Raw genomic sequence first — 20,129 nt, forward strand, 5'->3', positions numbered from 1 at the left:
TTTCTTCCCTGAATAGAGCCATATAATGTGTTGCTACACACATGCTTCAAAAAGAGGAGGTAATTGCATTACGTGAGTACAAAAATATTAAACATTTGACCTAAGTGTTTGTCAGAACACCATTATCATGTGAAAATTGATTTAAAAAAAATCAATTCGAGCAATCATTAGTTTGTTAAGGCGCCGAATCAGCTGGCCCGTGGTTGTCACAAAGACGAGCGTTGCAGTGTCAGAGCAGTCAAAGCCCGCGCGACCAACTGTAAACACACTGGACTGCCGATTAAAGCCGCCGGTGAAAATTCGCCACAACATAACGCCCTGTAAGTCTTGGCTTATTGGGAAAGGGATTTAAAACAAGAAGAAAGCGGCCCATTCTATTTTATTGTAGACCCAGAAACAGTCTACTGTGTAACTGAGAAAAGCCTCGGGGCTGAAAGTAAACCTCCCCCACAACGTAATGAGTTTTTACTCTACTTTGGACTGAACTGTGTCAGTTTATTTCAACCTGTTTTATAAAAGGAAACTTGATTGAGGAGCTGCTCCCCGAGGAACTCGGGCTGTTACGTCCCCTACAGCGAATGACTCATAAGAATGCGCGTGAATAAGAGGCCAAAGCTTATTAGAAAATCTTGTAAATGAAATCAAGCTGTTCTCTAACCTGATGAAACTCGAGTTACTATTCCCCACAGGACTCATTGTTTCATAGACCAGCTGCAGCCTCCATCGGCTGATTATTTCACCGCTGGAAGTAAGTGCCAGAGAGTCCAGCGACACCCAGGGAGTGACCAGCTATGTTGACCTGTAGCCACCTCCACAGCAGCACTCCCATACTCAGGAGGAGCCCGCTGGCTTAAAGCCAGAATCAAAATCCCCAGGCTGGGTCAGAAAAGTCACCCCATTACAGGCGACAGGATCAGTTTTGACAGGATTAATAATTCCAACAACTCCCTGATAATTACATCCGGCCAGTCACGGTGCTTCTCTGCAGCAGGAGTTACCCAAAAAAGAATCTCAGAGAATTATTGGATAATGTTCTTACCCCTGAGCCACAGTAGCGCCCCAGCCGTGGAGACTTTGTGTCAGGGCCATCGAAGAGCTCCATGTAATCATAGCCGCAGTCCGCCTCTTCTTCGATCTCAAAGGTCTGGAAGATGAGCTCCACGCCGTAGCCTTTCTCCGCCGAAATCACCCACTCGCAGTCAGAGGCTCCGGGGTAGTTATTGTCTCCAAACTGGGCATGGGAGAACAGGTCCTTGGTTTTGACTTCTGCCTTTAGTTGACCTCCACACTCTGAACAGAAAAGTTGAGTTAAGCATTTTTGCAGACAGAAAGAAGTGGGCAGATGGGACCAGCTGTGCTTTTGTGTCTAGAGTCATCCTGTTACAAAAGGATTCTTGAACATGGTCTGAATCATCACATTTTGAGACAGGGTGGTGAACATTGACCTAAAAATCCTGGAAGAACATCTAAAGCCCTTCATGAGGTTTGATATAACTAATTGACTTAAAAATAACAAAAACCGATGTGAAACTGTACACTGTTTTTTTTTTTAGGAGAAAAAACCCTGAATGCTGTAATACAACTCTCACCTGCAGTATGGGAAGCCTCAAAGCCTTTTTTCTGCACAGAATTATCAGAGAAGAAGCGAATGAACAACTTGTTGCCGCTGGATGTGATGGGTGGAGGCTTCTTAGTCCCACAGAAACGACCCAGTTTCTGCGCTTTTCCATCGCGCCCGTCGTAAATGTCAATGTGGTCATAGGCACACTCCAGGTGGGCCTCCATGTCAATCTCATTGAAAGCCTGTTAGAAATGAAGAGGAAGATCAACTCGAATGATAAGGCTTAGACATTAAAGCCCTTTGTCTTTTAGCGAGATAGTAAGGTAATATTTCTAGAAGATAAGAACTTAATTAACTCGGCACACGGAAGATCAACGCACGACATTGTTTCAGCAAATGACCGACTCTATATCTGTGGCACAGTGGGCAAAAATGTAAAAACAATAACAGAAGGGGGAGCCACACATCATCATTAGGAAGGCCATAACAGTTTCTGACATGAGCACAGTAAACACAGATGTTCTCAGCGGATTTAGCAATTCAATTATGCAGATAAAGCTGCTAACAAATAAATAAATGACTGACAAGCAAGAGGTTGTGGCACGTACGATTTTGATGCGGTGACCTGGAGTGGTGGTGAGCACCCAGGTGCATGCCTTTTTGCTGGGGTATTTATCTGGCCAGTTGGGGCTGGTAATAATGCCGCTCACACTATTCACAGTGTGATCACAACCAGCTGCAAGGAAAAAAGAAAGAAAGGGATAAAATGTCAACACGGTGCTCTGCGTCAGGATAATCTACAATAGGCTCAAGCACTGCACTCTCACCAAAATCTAAGAAGAAGACGAGTAGATAGATCTATTTAAAAAGACAAAAGACAAAAAATGTTATGTGCAATACCTTCTTTGCAGTCGTGTCTGTTCTCATGCAGCACAAAACCACTCCTACACTGACAGCTGTAGCTCCCAAAGGTGTTGACGCACTCATGCTGACAGCCACCGTTCTCCTTGGAGCACTCGTCCTTATCTGCAGGACCACAGAGGACACAACAACGCTGACGACTGCTCGCTTTGAAGACTTGACGGATAGCAGATCTGAGTGAGTGAAAGCAGAGACCGTGCAGAACCCTGCCAGAAGACTTACCTGAGAAGAACTGCGCTTTAAATCCCTTTTTGGACACTGTGTTGTCGGATTTGAACTCGATGCGCATGTTGTTGTACTGCGAAGTGATAGCTTCTGGTTTCTCTGCCCCACAGAACTTCCCGTGTAGCTTCGAGTCGGCCGACAGCCCGCTGCGTACCTCCACGTAGTCGTACTTACAAACCTGCACAGGACGTGTTATTTGGTTTTAATTACAAAACTGAAGGAGGAGAGAAATGCTTCATTTGCTATGATTAAGGAGAGATGCGTCGCAGTGACAAGGAGCAAAAGTATAGAACAAACCCACCCATTGTTCATTTAACATAACCCCAAATCTCACATCATTGCCCTCAGTCTCGAAGACGTCAAAGAGCAGAGTGATACGGTACTGCGTGGGGGCAACCAGCTGCCAGATGCAGTTCTTGTTTGGGGGGTACTCTCGGGGCCAGCCTGGACTGGTTATCGAACCGTTCAGCTTGGTGATGAAACCTCCACAAGCAGCTGGACACAAAAGACAGAAAAATAAGCAGCTTGATATGCGTGCAGGTGTCCACACACAAAAATAAATAAATACATGATATCACTGTATATTTCTCAAGGATTGGTTCCAAATGTTACGCTGCCATCTGAGATTTCCTTTGAACATAACAACCCTCAGAAAAATGTGATTACTGCCTGACCTTTCTGCCAAAGCTTTGTAGTAGCAACGCAGGATATAACACAACAGCAGCAGCTGGTGATACACATTAGATCACTTGGCTATTCTTAGTTAATTCCGTCAGTCATTAACTAAGTAAAACAAAAAGCTGTGCTGACACATGGACTGTGTTGAAATCCAGAAATAATAATAGTGCACAATATCTAACAGATATTTATATAAGCAGAGGTTTTAGGGGTCATTTTAACTCAATTTAAATGCAGGTTTAAAATATAAAAATGTATCTTAACCATGTAAAGCCTGAACCCTGAAGTTTACTGAAGCAAGAAATTGAATATTTGCATATACGAGTGCATCAGTTATCTAAAACATAACAGGGGGTTAGTGCTTAAAAAAACAAACAAACAAACAAAAAAAAACACTGTCTGCAAGCTTCATGTGGAAATATTGCACATACACCATGAATGTATATCCTTTCTAATATGCATTATTTTAATATTAACACATTAATAAGAGAACTACATTCAGTTATATGCATTTTTTAATTCATTTTAATGTGTCTGTCTTTAATTTCAGGCCCCATTAATTCAACATCAGCGAAATATTTGTACACACAGCAAAGAGATGGGTAGTTGGCGGACTTCCTGTAGAGGCAGAAAGGGATTAAATGGTAATGTTGTGCAGCTGTGTGTGCTAGCAATTGGGTCTTAAACAACAACATATAATTTGAGGTAAAATAAAGCTTTCATTGTTGTAACACAAATCAGAAAAGGCCGTGCCTGGCCAGCACCACTATTAATGCTGGCTGTTAGGAGTAGGACTGACTGTACTTATTGTATTTGGGTGGCTAACTGTGTAAAGTGCTTTAGCATGTAAATGACATGGTGAGCAGGGCTGGTGACTTTTCTCCCTGTACTTACCCTCACAGCTGCGCTTGTCAGCAGCCAGCTCATAGCCTGGGTCACAGGCACACTTGTAGCTGCCTAGTGTGTTGACACAGCGTTGCTCACAGCGACCGTTGTCCGGCTTGGAGCACTCATCCATCTCTGAACACACAAAGATATGGCCCTTTTAGCTGGCCCCCCTGGCTCAGTGGCTTACGAGAGAAAACCCTCCAAAACAACAGCAGTCGAGCAAAGAGGGTCGCACAGAACGCAAAGGTGCAAGAAGAACAAGGATATATGAAAGAAAATTTAAAAAGGTCATGACCTACAGAGTGAATGTTGGAACATGCTTCAATTCAGATGCTGACATTCTCTCCTAGAAGTTGTCAGCACTTAAAAAGTTCACCTTTGAAGAAGTTTGCAGCAAAGCCGGCCTTGTTGACAGAGCCATCTGAGACAAATTTCATCCACAGATGGTTTGAGCTCGTTTTTATGTCATCTGGCTTGTCATAGCCGCAGAAGCGGCCCAGCAGAGGGCTGTTTTCAGAAATCCCATCGCGCACTTCTAGATAGTCATATGCACAGCTGTCGTGTCTCTCAATCTAAAGAAAAGCAGAAGATTTGGTGTCAAAAAGGGGAAAAATTAGTCATGAAATCCAGAAGAAAGCATGAACACTATTCTGTTAAAAACATTAAAAATGCATTGGTGTCTTACCTCAAAAGACTGGAAGGTGAGGCCTACGTGGAAGCCCTGAGCGACAGAAATCTTCCACACGCACACTTTGTTTGGCCTGTAGTCATCGGGGTAGTTGGGAGACTGGATCTGGCCATTGTCCTTCTTCACCTCCCCGCCACAGATGGCTGCATGTGACAGTAAAAACAACACTGAGGTATTTCATTGCTATATCATCAGTATTTTCCTTTGGAAAAATAAGGTGCTCACTGCTGATTCACTGATTTATGCATTGGGGATTAACTCAATGCCTTCACACTTACACACATACATCATCCCTTTGCACGGTCTGCAAACAATAGAGCTGAATGTGAAACCTGGCCAAGATCTGATTAATGCAGCATAAAATGCCTGACACATCAGCAGTAGGAGAGCCAAAAAGGTTTTTTTTTTTGCTACAGCTTCTACACATATTGTCGGATGTGTGATCCGACCCTGCGTTCAGCATGCATGGAAGAAAATGAGTGCTCACCTTCATAAACAGCAGAGAAACCTTTTCCCACCCAGTTACTGCTGCTGCGGAACTCAATCCACAGGCGGCTGTCAGTGGAGATGATCGGCTCGGGCAGCTTATCGCCACAGAAACGACCTGGGTCACAGGTGAAAACATAAAATCAAACATTTGAACCTCACAACACCCGCAGTACCGGCAGAAATCTGTCTCCAGAGCTCTACAAACTTCACACGAAGCACACTGCATCCACCAAAGACTGCACCCAGCTTTCACTTGCAGCAGTTGTTGGTTTTCTGAAACTGAATGTCTATTAATATTTTTTTTCCCTTAACACAAAAGTTGACCAGGACACATCTGGGGGTTTGTTGTTCGTTAGCTGCTCTCTGAATTCAGTTAAAACTGACCTTTAAGTGGTGCCTTCCTCCAGTATCCATCTCTGATCTCCACATGGTCATACCAACACAAGTGACTCCTGTACAAATCCATGGAGGTGAAGTTCAAAATGATCTTAATAAAAAAATAAAAACCCATTACTGGGACAGCAGGGGGCAAAGGTCACACATTGCTAAATCTCAGATAAATATGATGAAACCAATAAACTGCATCAACATGAAGGAGCCAGTGATCTTTGCTTAAAGGCACCTCAAATCAAATCTGACACTTTCCGTGAGCTCGTACCTTTTCCCCCGGTGTGACTGATATTCTCCAGATGCAGTGCATGTAGGCCGAGTATCCATTTGGGAATCCAGGAGAGGAGAAATTCCCGCTGCTGTCCTGCAGACTGTCTCCACATCCTGTGCACAGAGACAAACGCACAACTGCACGTCAGGCCCGATGCTCTGCCAGTCAGTCTCTGTCTGAAATCACCTAAGCTACTGAAAAAAACCCACAACAGCTCTGAAGTAGATCCTCTGAAACTTGCGGCTGCGGAGACAGATGCTTGATGCTGGAATTATAACACTCAATGTGAAGAAAAGGGCAGTGCTTTCATGTTCAAAGGCACATCTGCTGATAATATTCAGCCACAACCCCTCATCTCACCCATCCCTTCCCCCACCTACTCCAGATGATGATCACACAAAGGAAACAAGAGAGTGTGAGACACTTTCTCTGAGCATCTTCTGAAAATAAACCTGGCCCACTATAAATAACCCGGCCCTCTGGAGGATGTGATGCATTATGTACGTGTTGCCAGTGAAAAAAAACAAAAAACAAAACAGAAACAACCTTTAGTTTGATTGGCAAAACTAAGTGTGCGACGACTGAGTCCAAAACAATATGCAGCCTAGAAGAATGAGTGTGTGAGGCTCCAGCCAACTGGGGGAAAGATGCCTTTAATTAAGGCACAAGGAAATAATAGAAGGCTAGATTGGCATCTTCAGCTGTCCGTCTCGAGTGGCGTGTAAGCACTTACAATCACCCTTGGATTTTTTTTTTTTTTACCTTGAACTTCATTTAGTAAGAGTTAAGAAAACACTCTCCTTGCCTGTTTGCGTTCAAAGCAAGAAACCGACGAGCACCGAGCTTCAAGCTGTGTGTAATAACGCTTTGTGCGGAGCTCTGCCAATCCTGAGCCATTAACTAACACACATTTGAGATGACAAACACTCCTAGGAATGCTGCATGAATGGGAGATCCGTGGCTCTTTAAGAATTTTTTTAGTTTTTTCCAAGAACACATGGAGAGACTCACTACCTCATCCCCCCACAGCGTGTGCCACATCATCCAGTCTTCCTCAGGAGACAGCGATTTCCGTGATGAAAGAGACAGAGCACTTGCAGTGATGCACGCAGATACATTTAAAACTTCCACCTCTGCCCTGAAACCACACTGGATGATCCACTGTGGTGACCAAGCACTGTGTTTACTCATTGAAACTGACTGCTCAGCTGTCCCAGCTTTACCTGCAATTAACTGTCTGACACCAAATGCATTCAGCAGAACTTCAGAACTTCAGAAAAGTACAAGGATTACATAACTCTCCTTAGTGTATAGCCGCGTGGTTTACATTGTTGGGAGTAAACACGCGTGTCTGCACATCACAGCTTGTACAGTCATTTCGGTTATTGTCTTTAGAAGACCAGCTGTTCTTTTGCATCTATCTGGGAAAACAGACTGACTAACTTCCTGTCCCTGGGTAGTGTTTACACTCCTCCCTGCTTGGGAGTCTGGTACGCTATAGCTAAGGAACCACACCACATCAATCGCCGATGTGCACAGCGTAAGCTGCATCTGCGGAGGCCAGGAGAAGTTACAGACCTCTCTCTTCCTCTCTTTCCTTCTTTCTCAGGGTTGTGCTATGCATACATTCAAAAATAGACAAGAAAAACCCCATAGCAGACAAGAGCTGTCATTTTGGCCTTACTGGAGCACTTGTAGAGTTTGCGTGCCTGTGCAATATCCCCTTTGCTAAGTCTGGTTCTTTGGCCAATGGGTGGTCGCACACCGTTCACATCGTAGCGTGGCAGGATGGTGTCCAGGAAGATGCCTCTGTAATTCAGAGAGAGAAAGAGAGAGACTGATGTTAATGTTGCATAAAACACCAACTGCATGCGCACCCTCCTGCAGTCTACTCCAGCATGCACACATGCCACAAAATTTGTTTGTTCACAGGATTAGGTAACTTACCATCAATCAGTGCAGTTCAATCACTGTCAACATTAACTAAAGAATTAAGAGTTCTACATACCCAGTTAAAAAGGAGTGCTGACAGTCAGAAAGTCAGAAAGAAATGTGGTTGCTTTTGTAGAAGAAAAATGAGCAAATCCAACTACCAGACAAGACACACATGGAGTGCTCATTATCATGTTTACTTTCTGGATTAGCATTTAAAACAAGATTCAGGATATCAGAAAAAAGTTTAAAAAAAAGGCTTGTAATGAGATGCCATCAGAATTTATTTCTCTTTAACCAGCTGTTGCTCATCCACACCCATGTGGACACAAGAGGGCTTTCATTAAGATAAAGACCCAGCTGCTTGTACAGTAAGAAACGACCTAATTAAGATGAACATCAAACCTCTTATCTATGAATATCCCCACTTTTGATAGCATAACCAGTCAGTATATGCTTTGACATACTTTACTGTTTGACCCTTGCTCACTCTCTAATGAGGTTCATTAAAATTACGATACCATCTGAAAATGTTTCCTGCACTTTTACTCAGCATACTGAACGTTCATTGTCCACATGTGTGCGTCTGGGCTTTGAATCTCCCTGTATCTGGTGCTACTCTGCAGTTCTTTCAGATCTACTCATCTCTTTGATATGGGACTGCTGTTGAATTTCAGTCTTTCTTTAAGGTCGAGGTCACACAGTCCATTTCAGAGGTTAATGCTCAGATATCATCCTTTGCACACACACAGACATACCTGCACTAGTGATAGACCCAAAACTAAGAGCTTAAGCCCTTCTCCAGAGTTACTGGGAGTTCAAAATAAATTCCATAAGCCGCGGAGGCAGGGAAATGAACATCAGCCACATTCTTGATAAACATCCAAAATGAAAACTATAAAAATAAATAAAATTAGATAAAACATCTGCAAATGTTAAAAATGAGACAGGACAGAACAGTTAGTCCAGAAAGACTCCTTTTTACAAAGCTGCCTCACTTGACACTTTGCTAGTTTATCATCTTCATTTTTCTGTAAGTATTGGCAAGAAATGGTCTGGCTCCCTGGCTGTTCCCATGGTGACATGCCTATCAACGCCAGGCATGTGCAAACAGAGCAGCCTGAGCTAACAGTTTAGGCTCTGCCTGTCTGCGAGCTTCCAGGAGCCCGTATGCTGGCTGCTGAAGAAAAAAAAAATTAAAACAAAACAATGCCACTCTAGTCGGTGTCAGAAAAGACAAAAGGGGACACTGGCAGATCTCTATTTGAGCTGGCACTGCTCCACACACCCGTCCTGAAAAAAAAAAATCTCTCGAGCAAAAGGAGGGGGAAGGCAGAGCCATGGGTCGGGTAACACACCCGAGACAAAAAGCAAGGGATCAGCCCTGCTTGTCCCCAGGAGACACGGCAAAACATCAAGACAGGCCATGAAATCTTCCGAACAACACCCGCGGCAAAGGCCCTGGCTTCCCACGGTGATTTACTGTAAAACACAGAGCAAACACACCGGCCAACAATGGACAGACAAAGAATGACACTGGCACAGGTAAATCAGCCAATCAGCGCTGAAGAGAAAGTGCTTGGAATGACTTGTGAAAAGCCAACAGGAGCCCCTCGTCTGCTAATACAGCTCTGTGAAACATTCCCCGGCAGTGACAGCCACTGCTTCTCATTTCTAAGCAGCCTTTTTGGATCAGAGGAGTTTGTATAGGAACAGAGTCAGAGTTGGACTGAAAACAGATCAGGGTGGATTACCTCACATAAATATACCCCATTGTGCAGCCAGCTGTAGGACATACTGCAAATTTATAAGATTAAGAGCCTAAGTCCAAATGATGACCTGGGAGTGACCACAGCTAAATGGACATGTGCTGACCTGACTGAAATCCAATACAAGATAAAAACCATTCCCTCTTTAAAACCTCAATTCCATGGAAGCAGTGGCTTTGTTTCCTGTAAACCTGGAAGCTAAGACAAGACAAAAGTTTGTTGTTTGCATGGAGAAGGAGTACAAATGTCTCTCTTCCCCTTTGTCTCTGTTCTGCAGTCCTCTTCGGTACACTAACAAACACTGGAAAAGTAGCAGTAATTCATCGCCGCTCGGCGTGAAGTGCATTAACGACCTACAGTTTGGATGCACGGGGTCAGACAGGAATTTCTGCATACTGGCCTACATCCAGCCTCAGCCTCTGTTTAGACAAAGATTTACTCCCCACTTCCCACTGTCTGTTTGTTGCGAGAACATGGCAGCTACCTGGGAAGAGGCCACAACTCTGAGACTGTAACCTCGGGCATGGGAGAGCCGGTGGTGGGAAATATAAAAATATATGCATGTGCAAAGCTGAGGAAAGGGCTAACAGCTGGTTCTTATATGAGGCGGAGGTAGTAATGATTATAGTCTGCGCTTACTTGTTTTTTTGCTTTAACTTTAGGTGCCCGGAGATCAATTTACACCCACACTGACTGACTGAAGGCTGTCTGGTAGATGGAGGGACAGTTCTACACACTGAACTAGTATCATATCCGGCACATGACATTAGAAGATGGCCATGATATTCACACGCCTGCAAACCTCGGTTGTCACAGCTTTCAAAAGTAATTTAACGTACACAGCCAAGTTGTCATGAAGCCACTTGCAGTGAGTGTAGTGCTGCTTTTGTAATTACAATAATGAATCAGCAGCTGAAGCAGAGTCAAATACTCCTAGTTCCTCTATTCTGGCTTTGCAGTCATCCAGATGGTAAAAATACTTGAAATTAACCACAGCCCCCAATGACTAGGTCAAGAAACCAGGCTGACTTGTGTTAGTCATGTACCTTTTTTTCCCCATCTGCCTTAGATGGATCCTTCATCCAACACTGTAGCTTCCCAGTGATGTGCTAAGCAACAGCACAACATCTGGCAGGCCTTCCCATAGAATACAACAGGGAGTGAAGAATGAGGTCAGCCGATGACAAATTTAAGAATCACTAAGAATACAAACAGTTCCTCTTTTACAAGCACATGTTTTTCTAAGCAACAAGTTTCCGGCAGATTTAATGCCAAAATTACAGCTGGTCCTCTGCAGTTCTTTGTACTGACGTTACTGTCCCAAGTCTATGACGCACAAATTTCGAATCATGTGACTATTTAGTTTGTAAAGCATTAAAAAGGAAAACATCTGTATTTTTTTATCCTATGTAGATTATTTAGGGATTAAAAAAAAAATGCTGCTAGGTGTGTGAAGACATTCAGTTTGGAGGTAGTCATAACACCAAAGTGCTGTGAAGATGCCAAAATGTTTCACTCCAGAATATAGGTCTCTGCAGTAACCTTGGGTGACATCATTTGTCCCACCATGAAAATCTTTTCAAAGAACTCTAAGGACCATAATGAGGTGGTTTATGGATGAAACCCTTTACGAGAAGTTTCACACAACCTTGAAGGTGGTGTCCATAAATGCTGTTGTCATGAGGCAGGGCTACTGTTGCTGAGCTAGCTGCTTTATTGGGGCTGCTACTGCAGGAAAAAACAGCAGGAACCAAACAAAGGAGCCTTAATTTAAAACAGGCAGTGTGAAAGAGCAAGTACATCCCAGACAAACACTTTTACTACGCCTGCAAAAATTCACATCTCACTTTTCTTATTTAGAGTTACAATGTGTCTATTGTCATACTGCTAATCCGGCAAATCCCAAAATTAAAGCGAGAAGTGTAAATGATACCGTTTACAGGTAAACCTTTTAAACAAAGACCACCGACCAGTCCAAAGAGACCCAGTAACAGTCTGAAATGGAACCTGACATCCAAGTTCTTCTTACAGCTTCCTCCATTTACCTGATATATGACTCCCAGTACACCAGCAGGTAACCTAACCTTGTCCAAATATCACTTAAAAATCATAGTACTACTTCTACAGTTGACTTTAGGCTCAATGCAATGTGAGGATTTATTAATTTATTTCTTTTAAAATGTCATGCCAAAAGATATTGGATAGAAATTGGTTTATTTTTGCACTTAGTGACGAAAGACACTAAAGCAACAGCAAGCGTTGACATTTTTTAGCAATTTCTTGTTAAGAACAAATATGCCACTGCTGTTTCCGCATGTGCTGGTCTGGTGTGTATGTTTAATATAGAGTTTAATATGATGAGCTTGCACAGCTGCACTGATCTCTACTGGACTTTCTAGCAAAGAAGTAAATATGTGTTTTTTTATTTATTTCTTCCTTACAAGAATTGGGATTTGTGCCACATTACTGAGTGGCTGCTCGCAGACACAAACCTGGAGCATTACACACCAGTGCAGTCATGAAACATGGAAATGGAAAACGAGATGAGACCAAAGTCGGAAATGGTTCAGTCTGACTCGCTCTTAGACTAGTTCTTATGTCTGGGGCTTATGGAGTTGAACTTTGGGTTTGGCTCCTACCTGGAGAATGTATTCCTGGCGTAATGCATGATACTGTCAAAGTCATAGACTTCTCCTAAAGAGTCCACCTCTCCTGGCTCCATCTTCAAAAAGTTATATTCCTGTCCTGTAAAAGAGAAAAATTCAGACCGAACCCTTACATCAGGCGTAAATATAGACTCTCAGGATTAGGTTCATGAAAAAACTTCTGCAAGTTTGTGGTGTTTTATTCTTAGCTCAGAGTGTGTGAATAAATGTGTGACTCTTAATATTTTATCTAACTCTCTGTCTCCGTCTTTCACCTACACACATTATTGCTGAGGGATCTCGGAGAAACCTGAGGTCTTACCTGGTTGAATGTTGTCCCTGATAATGCTGACGTGATCATCTCGGTCGGGTCGTGTGTGTTCGTGCCAGAAACCAATAACATGACCTAATTCGTGCACCACAATGCCAAACTTGTCACAGTTTTTCCCTATGGATATGGCCTGGGGGCCCCCTCCGCGACGACCCACATAGGAGCAACACCTATGAATCAGCAGGCAGACACACATGGAAACACAGGCAGGCAGTGTGTAAGTCAAAACACAGAGACTAGACTTTATGCTTCACTTCATTTAAAAAAAGAAAGAAAAAAAAAAGTAGTGAGTGGAAAAAACGAGGTTAGCAAAGAGAGAAAAAGGAATGCATCTCTGGCTCTATCTATCTCAACATGCTGCTTATGTATATAATAAAACTAGAAAAGAAATCACCTCAGTATCTCTGGTCTGTTTTATAGTCAACACATACAGGAGTGACATTCATTCATCTGTCTGCTAGTGGAAACGCTGAGAGTAACTGAGGAAGCTGGCTGCAGCGCTCCATCTCGATGTGACATGAAAGGTTGAGTGTGGGAGCCTGCAGGATGGGCACACACATAATGGCCCTGTGGGCCAGACAGCCGCTCTCTAATTACAGCGAGCCAAGTCAGGCTCTCCTGAGACACGCCTTGAACTTTGCACAGGACAGATGGGGGCCTGCTGAATATGCAGCAGAGTCAAGCGTTCCCACTGCTAACCGCTGCTGCCTGTGCGGATAATGTCATCGTTGTTGCTCCAGAGGCCAGCTACTGGGCTAAAAATGTCTTTTAACAGTTGGCTAGAAAAAGTTTCATGAGTTGCATGCTTTTTCCTGTTGGTACTGAATGATACAAATCAGCAGGAGAGGTACATTTGAGTAATGACATAATGGTATCCAGCTTGTGGACTAAATCTGAGAGGTTGATATGTCCCCTGGAAACCTCTTTAACAACTCTGACTTCCTTTTCTCAAAATCCTAAATGGATTTGCATCCTCAACACCAAATGTTTTAATGAAAAACTGTTTCACGACGGCTTACAAAGAAAAAAAAAACAAAACAAAAAAACAAAAAGCCCTGCACATCCAAACAGGTTGTCAATAGTCGCTTAGCAACGAGAGCCACCACCAGCACTTCCCCTGCGTATCTGTTTAAAGAGAAATGCTGAGTGGACACCAAGCCTGACTTTCAGCAGAGTGCAGCAAACAGGCAAAGGAAGTCTCTCCCTCGTGCTCTGTCCTGCACACCGGGTATGATTTAAGCACTCAGTGACTGATGCAGTGTGATGATCAGGCACAGGAAATTCCTGCCCACCGAATGGTTTGCGCTTTAAGGGCTGGCAGGGGGGCAGAAAAAAAACCCCAAACCCAAAACAATTCCTACTGACTGCAGAGAGACTGCAAGTAGAGGATGAACAATGGAGAAACTCTGCTGAGCAGGAAGCAAGGAAAAGTATTAGGGCGCTAAATAATTAGCTGCAGACACTGAACAGAAACAGGCCATTGTTCAGCTCCTACTGTACACGTGGGAGCTTAAAACCCCACTGACTCACCCACATGGTCGGTAGGTGAAAACAATATAGCTTTCCTCAGTCGTCTTCTCAATAAAGGTCACACAGGTGTGCTTCTCCCAGTGCCGCATGGCTTGGCGGAATATAGCCCGCTGGCTGCCTGAAAGGGAAGTCGGAGAGGGTGAGAAAACACACTCCAACAGCATTTCATGGAAGAATGGAGATGAATAGAAACACAGTGAACAGACGAGGCTTAAAAGTAAAGTCATACCAAGTTCAAAATGTGCCTTTCACATCGTTAACCACCATCACACACACATGCAATTTAAAGAGTCCCAAAATGTTATATTTATCATGTCAAGAATTCAATATTTGGTTTGCTTTTTAATAAATTGCACAACTACAAGCATACAATTTTAAGGCGATGTAACAAGATCGCACAAGATCTCAGAAGTAAATATGGTTATTTCTAGAAGCAAAACACTATGAAGGGTACCACGTACTTTACTTTGCAGACATCCAGTATTGTTTTACAGATTATAGTTTACCGTGATTTGTGACTTTAAATGGGAATGAATGATGCTAATTATGTTTACCACATCTGGTCACACGTGAGCACATTACATGTTACTTACCACTAAAGTTTCCACTGATGACATAAGGAATGACGCCATCGGGCCAAATGCGCTCCGGTCTGGATGTGGCAGCTCTTTTCCTGCGCCGTGCACCTTGCCTGTTTTGACTGTTTAAGCCTGAGGATTTGAACCAACCACGAGACAAAATAAAGATCATTCAGAGCATTCCTGGGTGAAAAAACCCAGCCGTTCCTCCAACATCGGCACAAAGAGATAACAAGCTGTGCTTCTACTTAATAGATTCCATTTTTTTATTTGCAAAAGCCAAAGGGCTTTCTTGAAGGCTTGAAGCCAGTTATATTAATGTTGGCTGGTTATTAAAAAACTAATTTAAGTAATTACATTAATTCCATCAAAGAGACAGTTGTTCAAATAACACTGTACTTCTCGTTGTGCGCTGAATGGATTTTTATTAAAGCCGAGTCTTTTCTTCTTTCAAATTAATTTTAATGTCACTCATCCTCACATAAATGCCACCATACAGACTAAGCCCCCACCTAAACCTGATTATTATTATTATTATTATTATTATTAAAGAAACATCCTTATGCGAACCTCAACTTTGATAAACTTGCAGAACCAGCATGAGCTCAAAGTGCATGTGATGAATAAGCCACAAGTGGATGTAGGCTTAGTCAGTCCATCTATTAAATGATGCATATTTGCAGAAATACAGATGGAAGCGATTTATCTGATGAAGCAGTTACTGCTGTGGTTTTAATTGGGATCTTGCATTCTACGTTAGGACACCAATTTAACTTGTAGAAACAACAAACAAAAGGAGCCAATGATTTATACGTAATCGAGCAAAAAAACAATTAAGTTCCTGCAGCAAACACCATCAGGGGTTTTTCTTGTATTTGTAACATCATCCAGAGTTATTAATAATAATTCTAAGAAGTTGTGACTCTCGATAATGTGGTGTGTTGCAACTTCACACAAAATCCCCTTTAAAAAAAAAGAAAAATGAAAGAAGGAGAGTGACTCCAAACATGAGGAAATCTGTAGGAGTGAAAACTTCAGCAGTCTGATGACCTTAAACTTCTGAGAAAGCCCATTAAACATATGCACCAAGTGAATTTAGTGGGTGCGCTGGGATGAAGTCATTTTTTTTCTTACACAATCATATGTTTGTAAAGCTTAACAAAGAACTGTTGTACTTTCACATTATTCTTTTATTTGGCCAAATCATTTAATGTATTACAGAGAGCTGGGACAACATCTACAGTTCCCAGATAAAGGCTCCAAAGCTGATTTCACTTAGTTTTTCATTTTGCAGGAAAGGTGTGTAAAATAAATGTGTCATCACTGTGAGTTCTATTAACAAAAACCAGCAGAATCCATTTGACACAGGGGCGCTTGTCTAAACTTTATTAACTTCTATTAGAAAACACCTATTAACACACTGACCTATGTGCTTTGTGGTTGAGGTACAAACAGACATCACCTTCTTCCAAGGTGTCCAATTATTAGAAACTTCATTGGGAAACGTCACCTGGGTGACCCTGATGAAGGCCCGAAGCTGCAAAAACAAGCGCTGGTTGTTGTTTCATAGCTACACTTGAAACGGTGCGGCTCGGCTCATCTTCTCTTAGTATATTTGATTAACACGCATGCCGTAGATTGCAGCACGCTTTTTAAATTTGCTGGAACAATGTGTTCTGTTGAATTTCAGTCCGCAGGACTAAATCTTAGCAGCCGGGCGAGATCAATTAGCACATACACTTGTGCATGTGTTGTGGAAAAGGCTGATAACAGCCAAATCTGCTCAGCTAACTGATAAGAAGTCCTGGGGAGGCAAAACTTGTGCGTGATGTGTTAATTAAAATACAACGATTAAATCTTCCATGTTCGTCCGTATTTAGACGGGGAATGTTCTGGGTGGTGGTTTTTTTTAGGTCAAGGCTTTAATCTGAAGATAAAGTACCCAAGACTTTTAACGTGACCTCTAAAGTGACATGATAATTGAGGAAAATGACATATCAAAGTTATCTTTACTGCCAATTAGGATCCACACCTGTGCAGGGTGAGCAGGTATTGATATGCGTGCAGCCCGAGGCGCCAAGCGTTTCTATGAATGAATGTTGATCAGGGTGGAAAACAGCCACCTTGTGCAATGCACAGTTATACCGGCTGCGTTTTCCTATTTTGAGCTATACCTTTCCACTACTTAACACTCGAATTTGCTGTGACTAAACTGCTCAAGCACACAGATAATTATTCAAAAGGTGAGGATGTACTTGCAACCTGCTTCTGTTTCATGAGTCTCATCTTAATTCCCCACCTTGGGTCAAAATTCATACTAAAAGTCAAACCAACACGGTGAATACTTTAAGCTGCTGGAAATGTATTCATAATTCTCCCCCCTGCAAAAAAAAGTTTGCTTTTCTTGGCGCGCTTATTAACTCGAACAAACAGCACTGCTCAAGCACAGACAGATGTGGATATACTTGTTGGTTCATGTTCGCTCAGAATTTACAGGATTGCGAAGTCCACTGGTCCCGGCTGACTCACAGCGGTTGATTAAATAGCACTTTTCACTGGAGAACATAAACCCGACAAAGCCCAGCAATCATTCTTAAACATGATGCTACAGGTGTAGCAACGTAATGATATCATCACAGTTGTAGGCATAAACATTTTGAAGAAGGCTCATTAAAAAACACAAAGCTGCCTTGCGGCAGGTGCTGCTGGAGCCGACTCTCAGTTCGAGAAGTTGGAGCGGTTTTACGGCTGTCGTGTTGGGAGCACAACGTCTTTGTCTGACTGACAATATAATCTGCTTTGCCTTGGTGCTACAATAACTACATTTTACATCATACTGTAACCTCAGAGGTCTTTCTGTCTGTTGTTGTTGTTACCTGTATTTGTGCGATTAACAACCTGGACGGTTCTTGCTGCCAGATCTATTATTCTGTCCACTTTAAAGGATCGCAGGTCTTCCTCATCCAGAGCAATGTCTCCCAGAAAGGCAGCTGAAAGAGACACACAGAGACAGCACATGTCAGACTATGTGTAAGGCGATCGCACAATATGAAGCATCCGTTTGCACTGTCCTGTAGCCTCAAGCTTTTCCTGCTGCTCAGACTGGGAAGTCCAGCCAAAACTCTTGAGCAAGTTTCTTAAGAAGAAACACACACACACACACACACACACACACACACACACACACACACACACACACACACACACACACACACACACACACACACACACACACACACACACACACACACACACACACACACACACACACACACACACACACACACACACACACACACACTTCACTCCTTTCTGGACTCTGGCTCCATTTACTCTCTTTATTGTGGAACCCAAGTAAAGTTGTGAAACAGAAGTGTGTCAGTTCGGATAACAGGAAGGCTGCCTTGTATTAACCCAGTTACAGGACAGAAAACAAAAACAACACACTGACTTGTGTAATGCATAGAGCATGAACTTGCTAACCTACTGACATGATTTATGAAAACGAATTGAGTCTAGAAGGTAACATAACGTACCGTGCCACACTTGGATAGTTAATGGAAGCTATCAAATATGCTACAATGAGACACCGACGCTGCCTTGACCGAGTAATATGGGGCACCTTGAACAAGTAATAGCTCTTTAATGGGCCCAAGGAGAGAGAGAAATAACTAAACAGTCCCACTTAATGAGGAATGTCCTTTATTAGATTTTTTTTTTTTTTAAACTAAAAATCTCCCGTTGCTAGAAGTCCACTCTGCAGAAACTGGGTGCTTGGTTTTACGGGCTTTTAACACCAGCACGTTTCTGGAATTTATAGCCAGGCCTGTATGCAGGACTTGGGAGGGGATGGGGAGTGGAGTGGGGCCATTTCTAGAGAAGGCAAAGAGGCTGCACTGTAATCCATCACTAACCAGGACATGACAACTTGAGAAGGAAGAGAGGAAGGTGGCACATGAACAGGGAAGGCAGCTATGGAGCAGAAAGAAAATGACAGCCTTCTGCATGCTTGTTTGGTGGGTTAGTGTGATGGAGGTAGAGACCAACCCCTCAGGGGCAAGAAGCCCAGAGGACCTTTAAAATGCAGAGTAAATGGGAGTGATTTATAGCGGGCATGTTTGTCAGAAGTTTTAGTCTGTGATCTTAAATCTGACACCCCAATGCAAGGTGTCCTTACCGCAGAATACACAAGAAATTCATTTTGTTTCATTCTGAGCTCAGGATATTTTTGGTTTTGTTAAATACAACACATACATTTGGCCAGATATGACAGTTTATTTCCAGTATGTGTATAAAAGTTTTACTGAGGTCTGAGACAAGAGAGAAAGGGATGGAAAGCACAATAGAGACACTAAAGAAAACCCCTACTTGGCTCTGGCATTCAAAGGAGTATTATTGAAACAATCTGGAGCTGGCTCTGGTAGATGCAGGCTGTTTAGTTTTTTGTTTTTTTCTTTCTTACCCCGAAGGTCCTACAAGGATGCACAGCTGAATGACTTAATTAGAGGCTAATGGCACAATAGGAAAAGGTGTTTGTCACAGCTGGCATGGCAGGGCACGCAAAAAAAGATTCCAGAGGTCCTCTAATTTCTGCAAGTCAAAAAACAAACAAACAAAAAAAAGAAACTGTCCAAATCTGAGACAAAACAGACCTCTCACAATCAGCACTCACACTGACAGCCACTGCCAAACACACTACTGTTAAGGGACAGCAACCAGATGTTGAGCAGTGCAAGACAAACAGATCTGACAACAAAAGGACTTTTTTTTTTCCACTTTTATCTTCGGATTATTTGATTCCCAGAACTAACTGAGTGCTGAAAAGAACAGACAATACTTAAAGAACAAAATTCCAAGTTATACAAGACAACACAGACAGATAAAACACTACTGAAGCAGGAAAAACTGGACAACACGTCCTTTCACGTGTAACGTTTCTGTATCTAACGTGAAAAGCAGCGATTCAAAAAAAAATAAATAAAAAAATCCGAGGTGCGGGCTTTCTCCCACCCCCTGCGCTCTCCGAGTCCCAATCATCCACAACTGTTCTGGAGACAGGCCGGTTAATCCGCAGTGTCATTGTTCTCAGACAACAGTGGAGAATGAAGTGAGCAAATGCACAGCCCGGTGGCATTATGAACTCATTTCCCCCAGGCGCAGCAGTCGTCCTGGAGACGCTGTTGCAGGTTTATGGAAAGACTCTCAGGGATTGTGAATTAATCCCCTTGTCTCC

The 20,129-nt window shown here is 42.8% G+C and overlaps 1 protein-coding gene across 2 annotated transcripts in view; it reads right to left on the reverse strand.

The window, feature by feature from the left end:
* The window catches only part of bmp1a (bone morphogenetic protein 1a), a 39,247-nt gene that overhangs the window by 10,724 nt on the left and 8,394 nt on the right, over positions 1-20,129 (reverse strand). The window contains exons 2-19 of one of the 2 annotated variants that reach the window (XM_085178874.1): positions 17,773-17,886; positions 14,912-15,028; positions 14,319-14,436; positions 12,780-12,958; positions 12,452-12,557; positions 7,796-7,920; positions 6,109-6,224; positions 5,835-5,937; positions 5,449-5,565; positions 4,959-5,104; positions 4,650-4,845; positions 4,280-4,405; positions 3,009-3,202; positions 2,705-2,885; positions 2,462-2,587; positions 2,170-2,297; positions 1,590-1,803; positions 1,040-1,290 (exon numbers count right to left, since the gene is read on the reverse strand). In XM_085178874.1, the coding sequence (XP_085035000.1) occupies positions 1,040-1,290; positions 1,590-1,803; positions 2,170-2,297; positions 2,462-2,587; positions 2,705-2,885; positions 3,009-3,202; positions 4,280-4,405; positions 4,650-4,845; positions 4,959-5,104; positions 5,449-5,565; positions 5,835-5,937; positions 6,109-6,224; positions 7,796-7,920; positions 12,452-12,557; positions 12,780-12,958; positions 14,319-14,436; positions 14,912-15,028; positions 17,773-17,886 (2,657 nt within the window). The remainder of the gene's footprint in view (positions 1-1,039; positions 1,291-1,589; positions 1,804-2,169; positions 2,298-2,461; positions 2,588-2,704; positions 2,886-3,008; positions 3,203-4,279; positions 4,406-4,649; positions 4,846-4,958; positions 5,105-5,448; positions 5,566-5,834; positions 5,938-6,108; positions 6,225-7,795; positions 7,921-12,451; positions 12,558-12,779; positions 12,959-14,318; positions 14,437-14,911; positions 15,029-17,772; positions 17,887-20,129) is intronic. The other variant, XM_085178875.1, reaches the window with a different exon arrangement.

Source organism: Neolamprologus multifasciatus, chromosome 12 (assembly GCF_963576455.1).
Source record: "Neolamprologus multifasciatus chromosome 12, fNeoMul1.2, whole genome shotgun sequence".
NCBI classification, from domain to species: Eukaryota; Metazoa; Chordata; class Actinopteri; order Cichliformes; family Cichlidae; genus Neolamprologus; species Neolamprologus multifasciatus.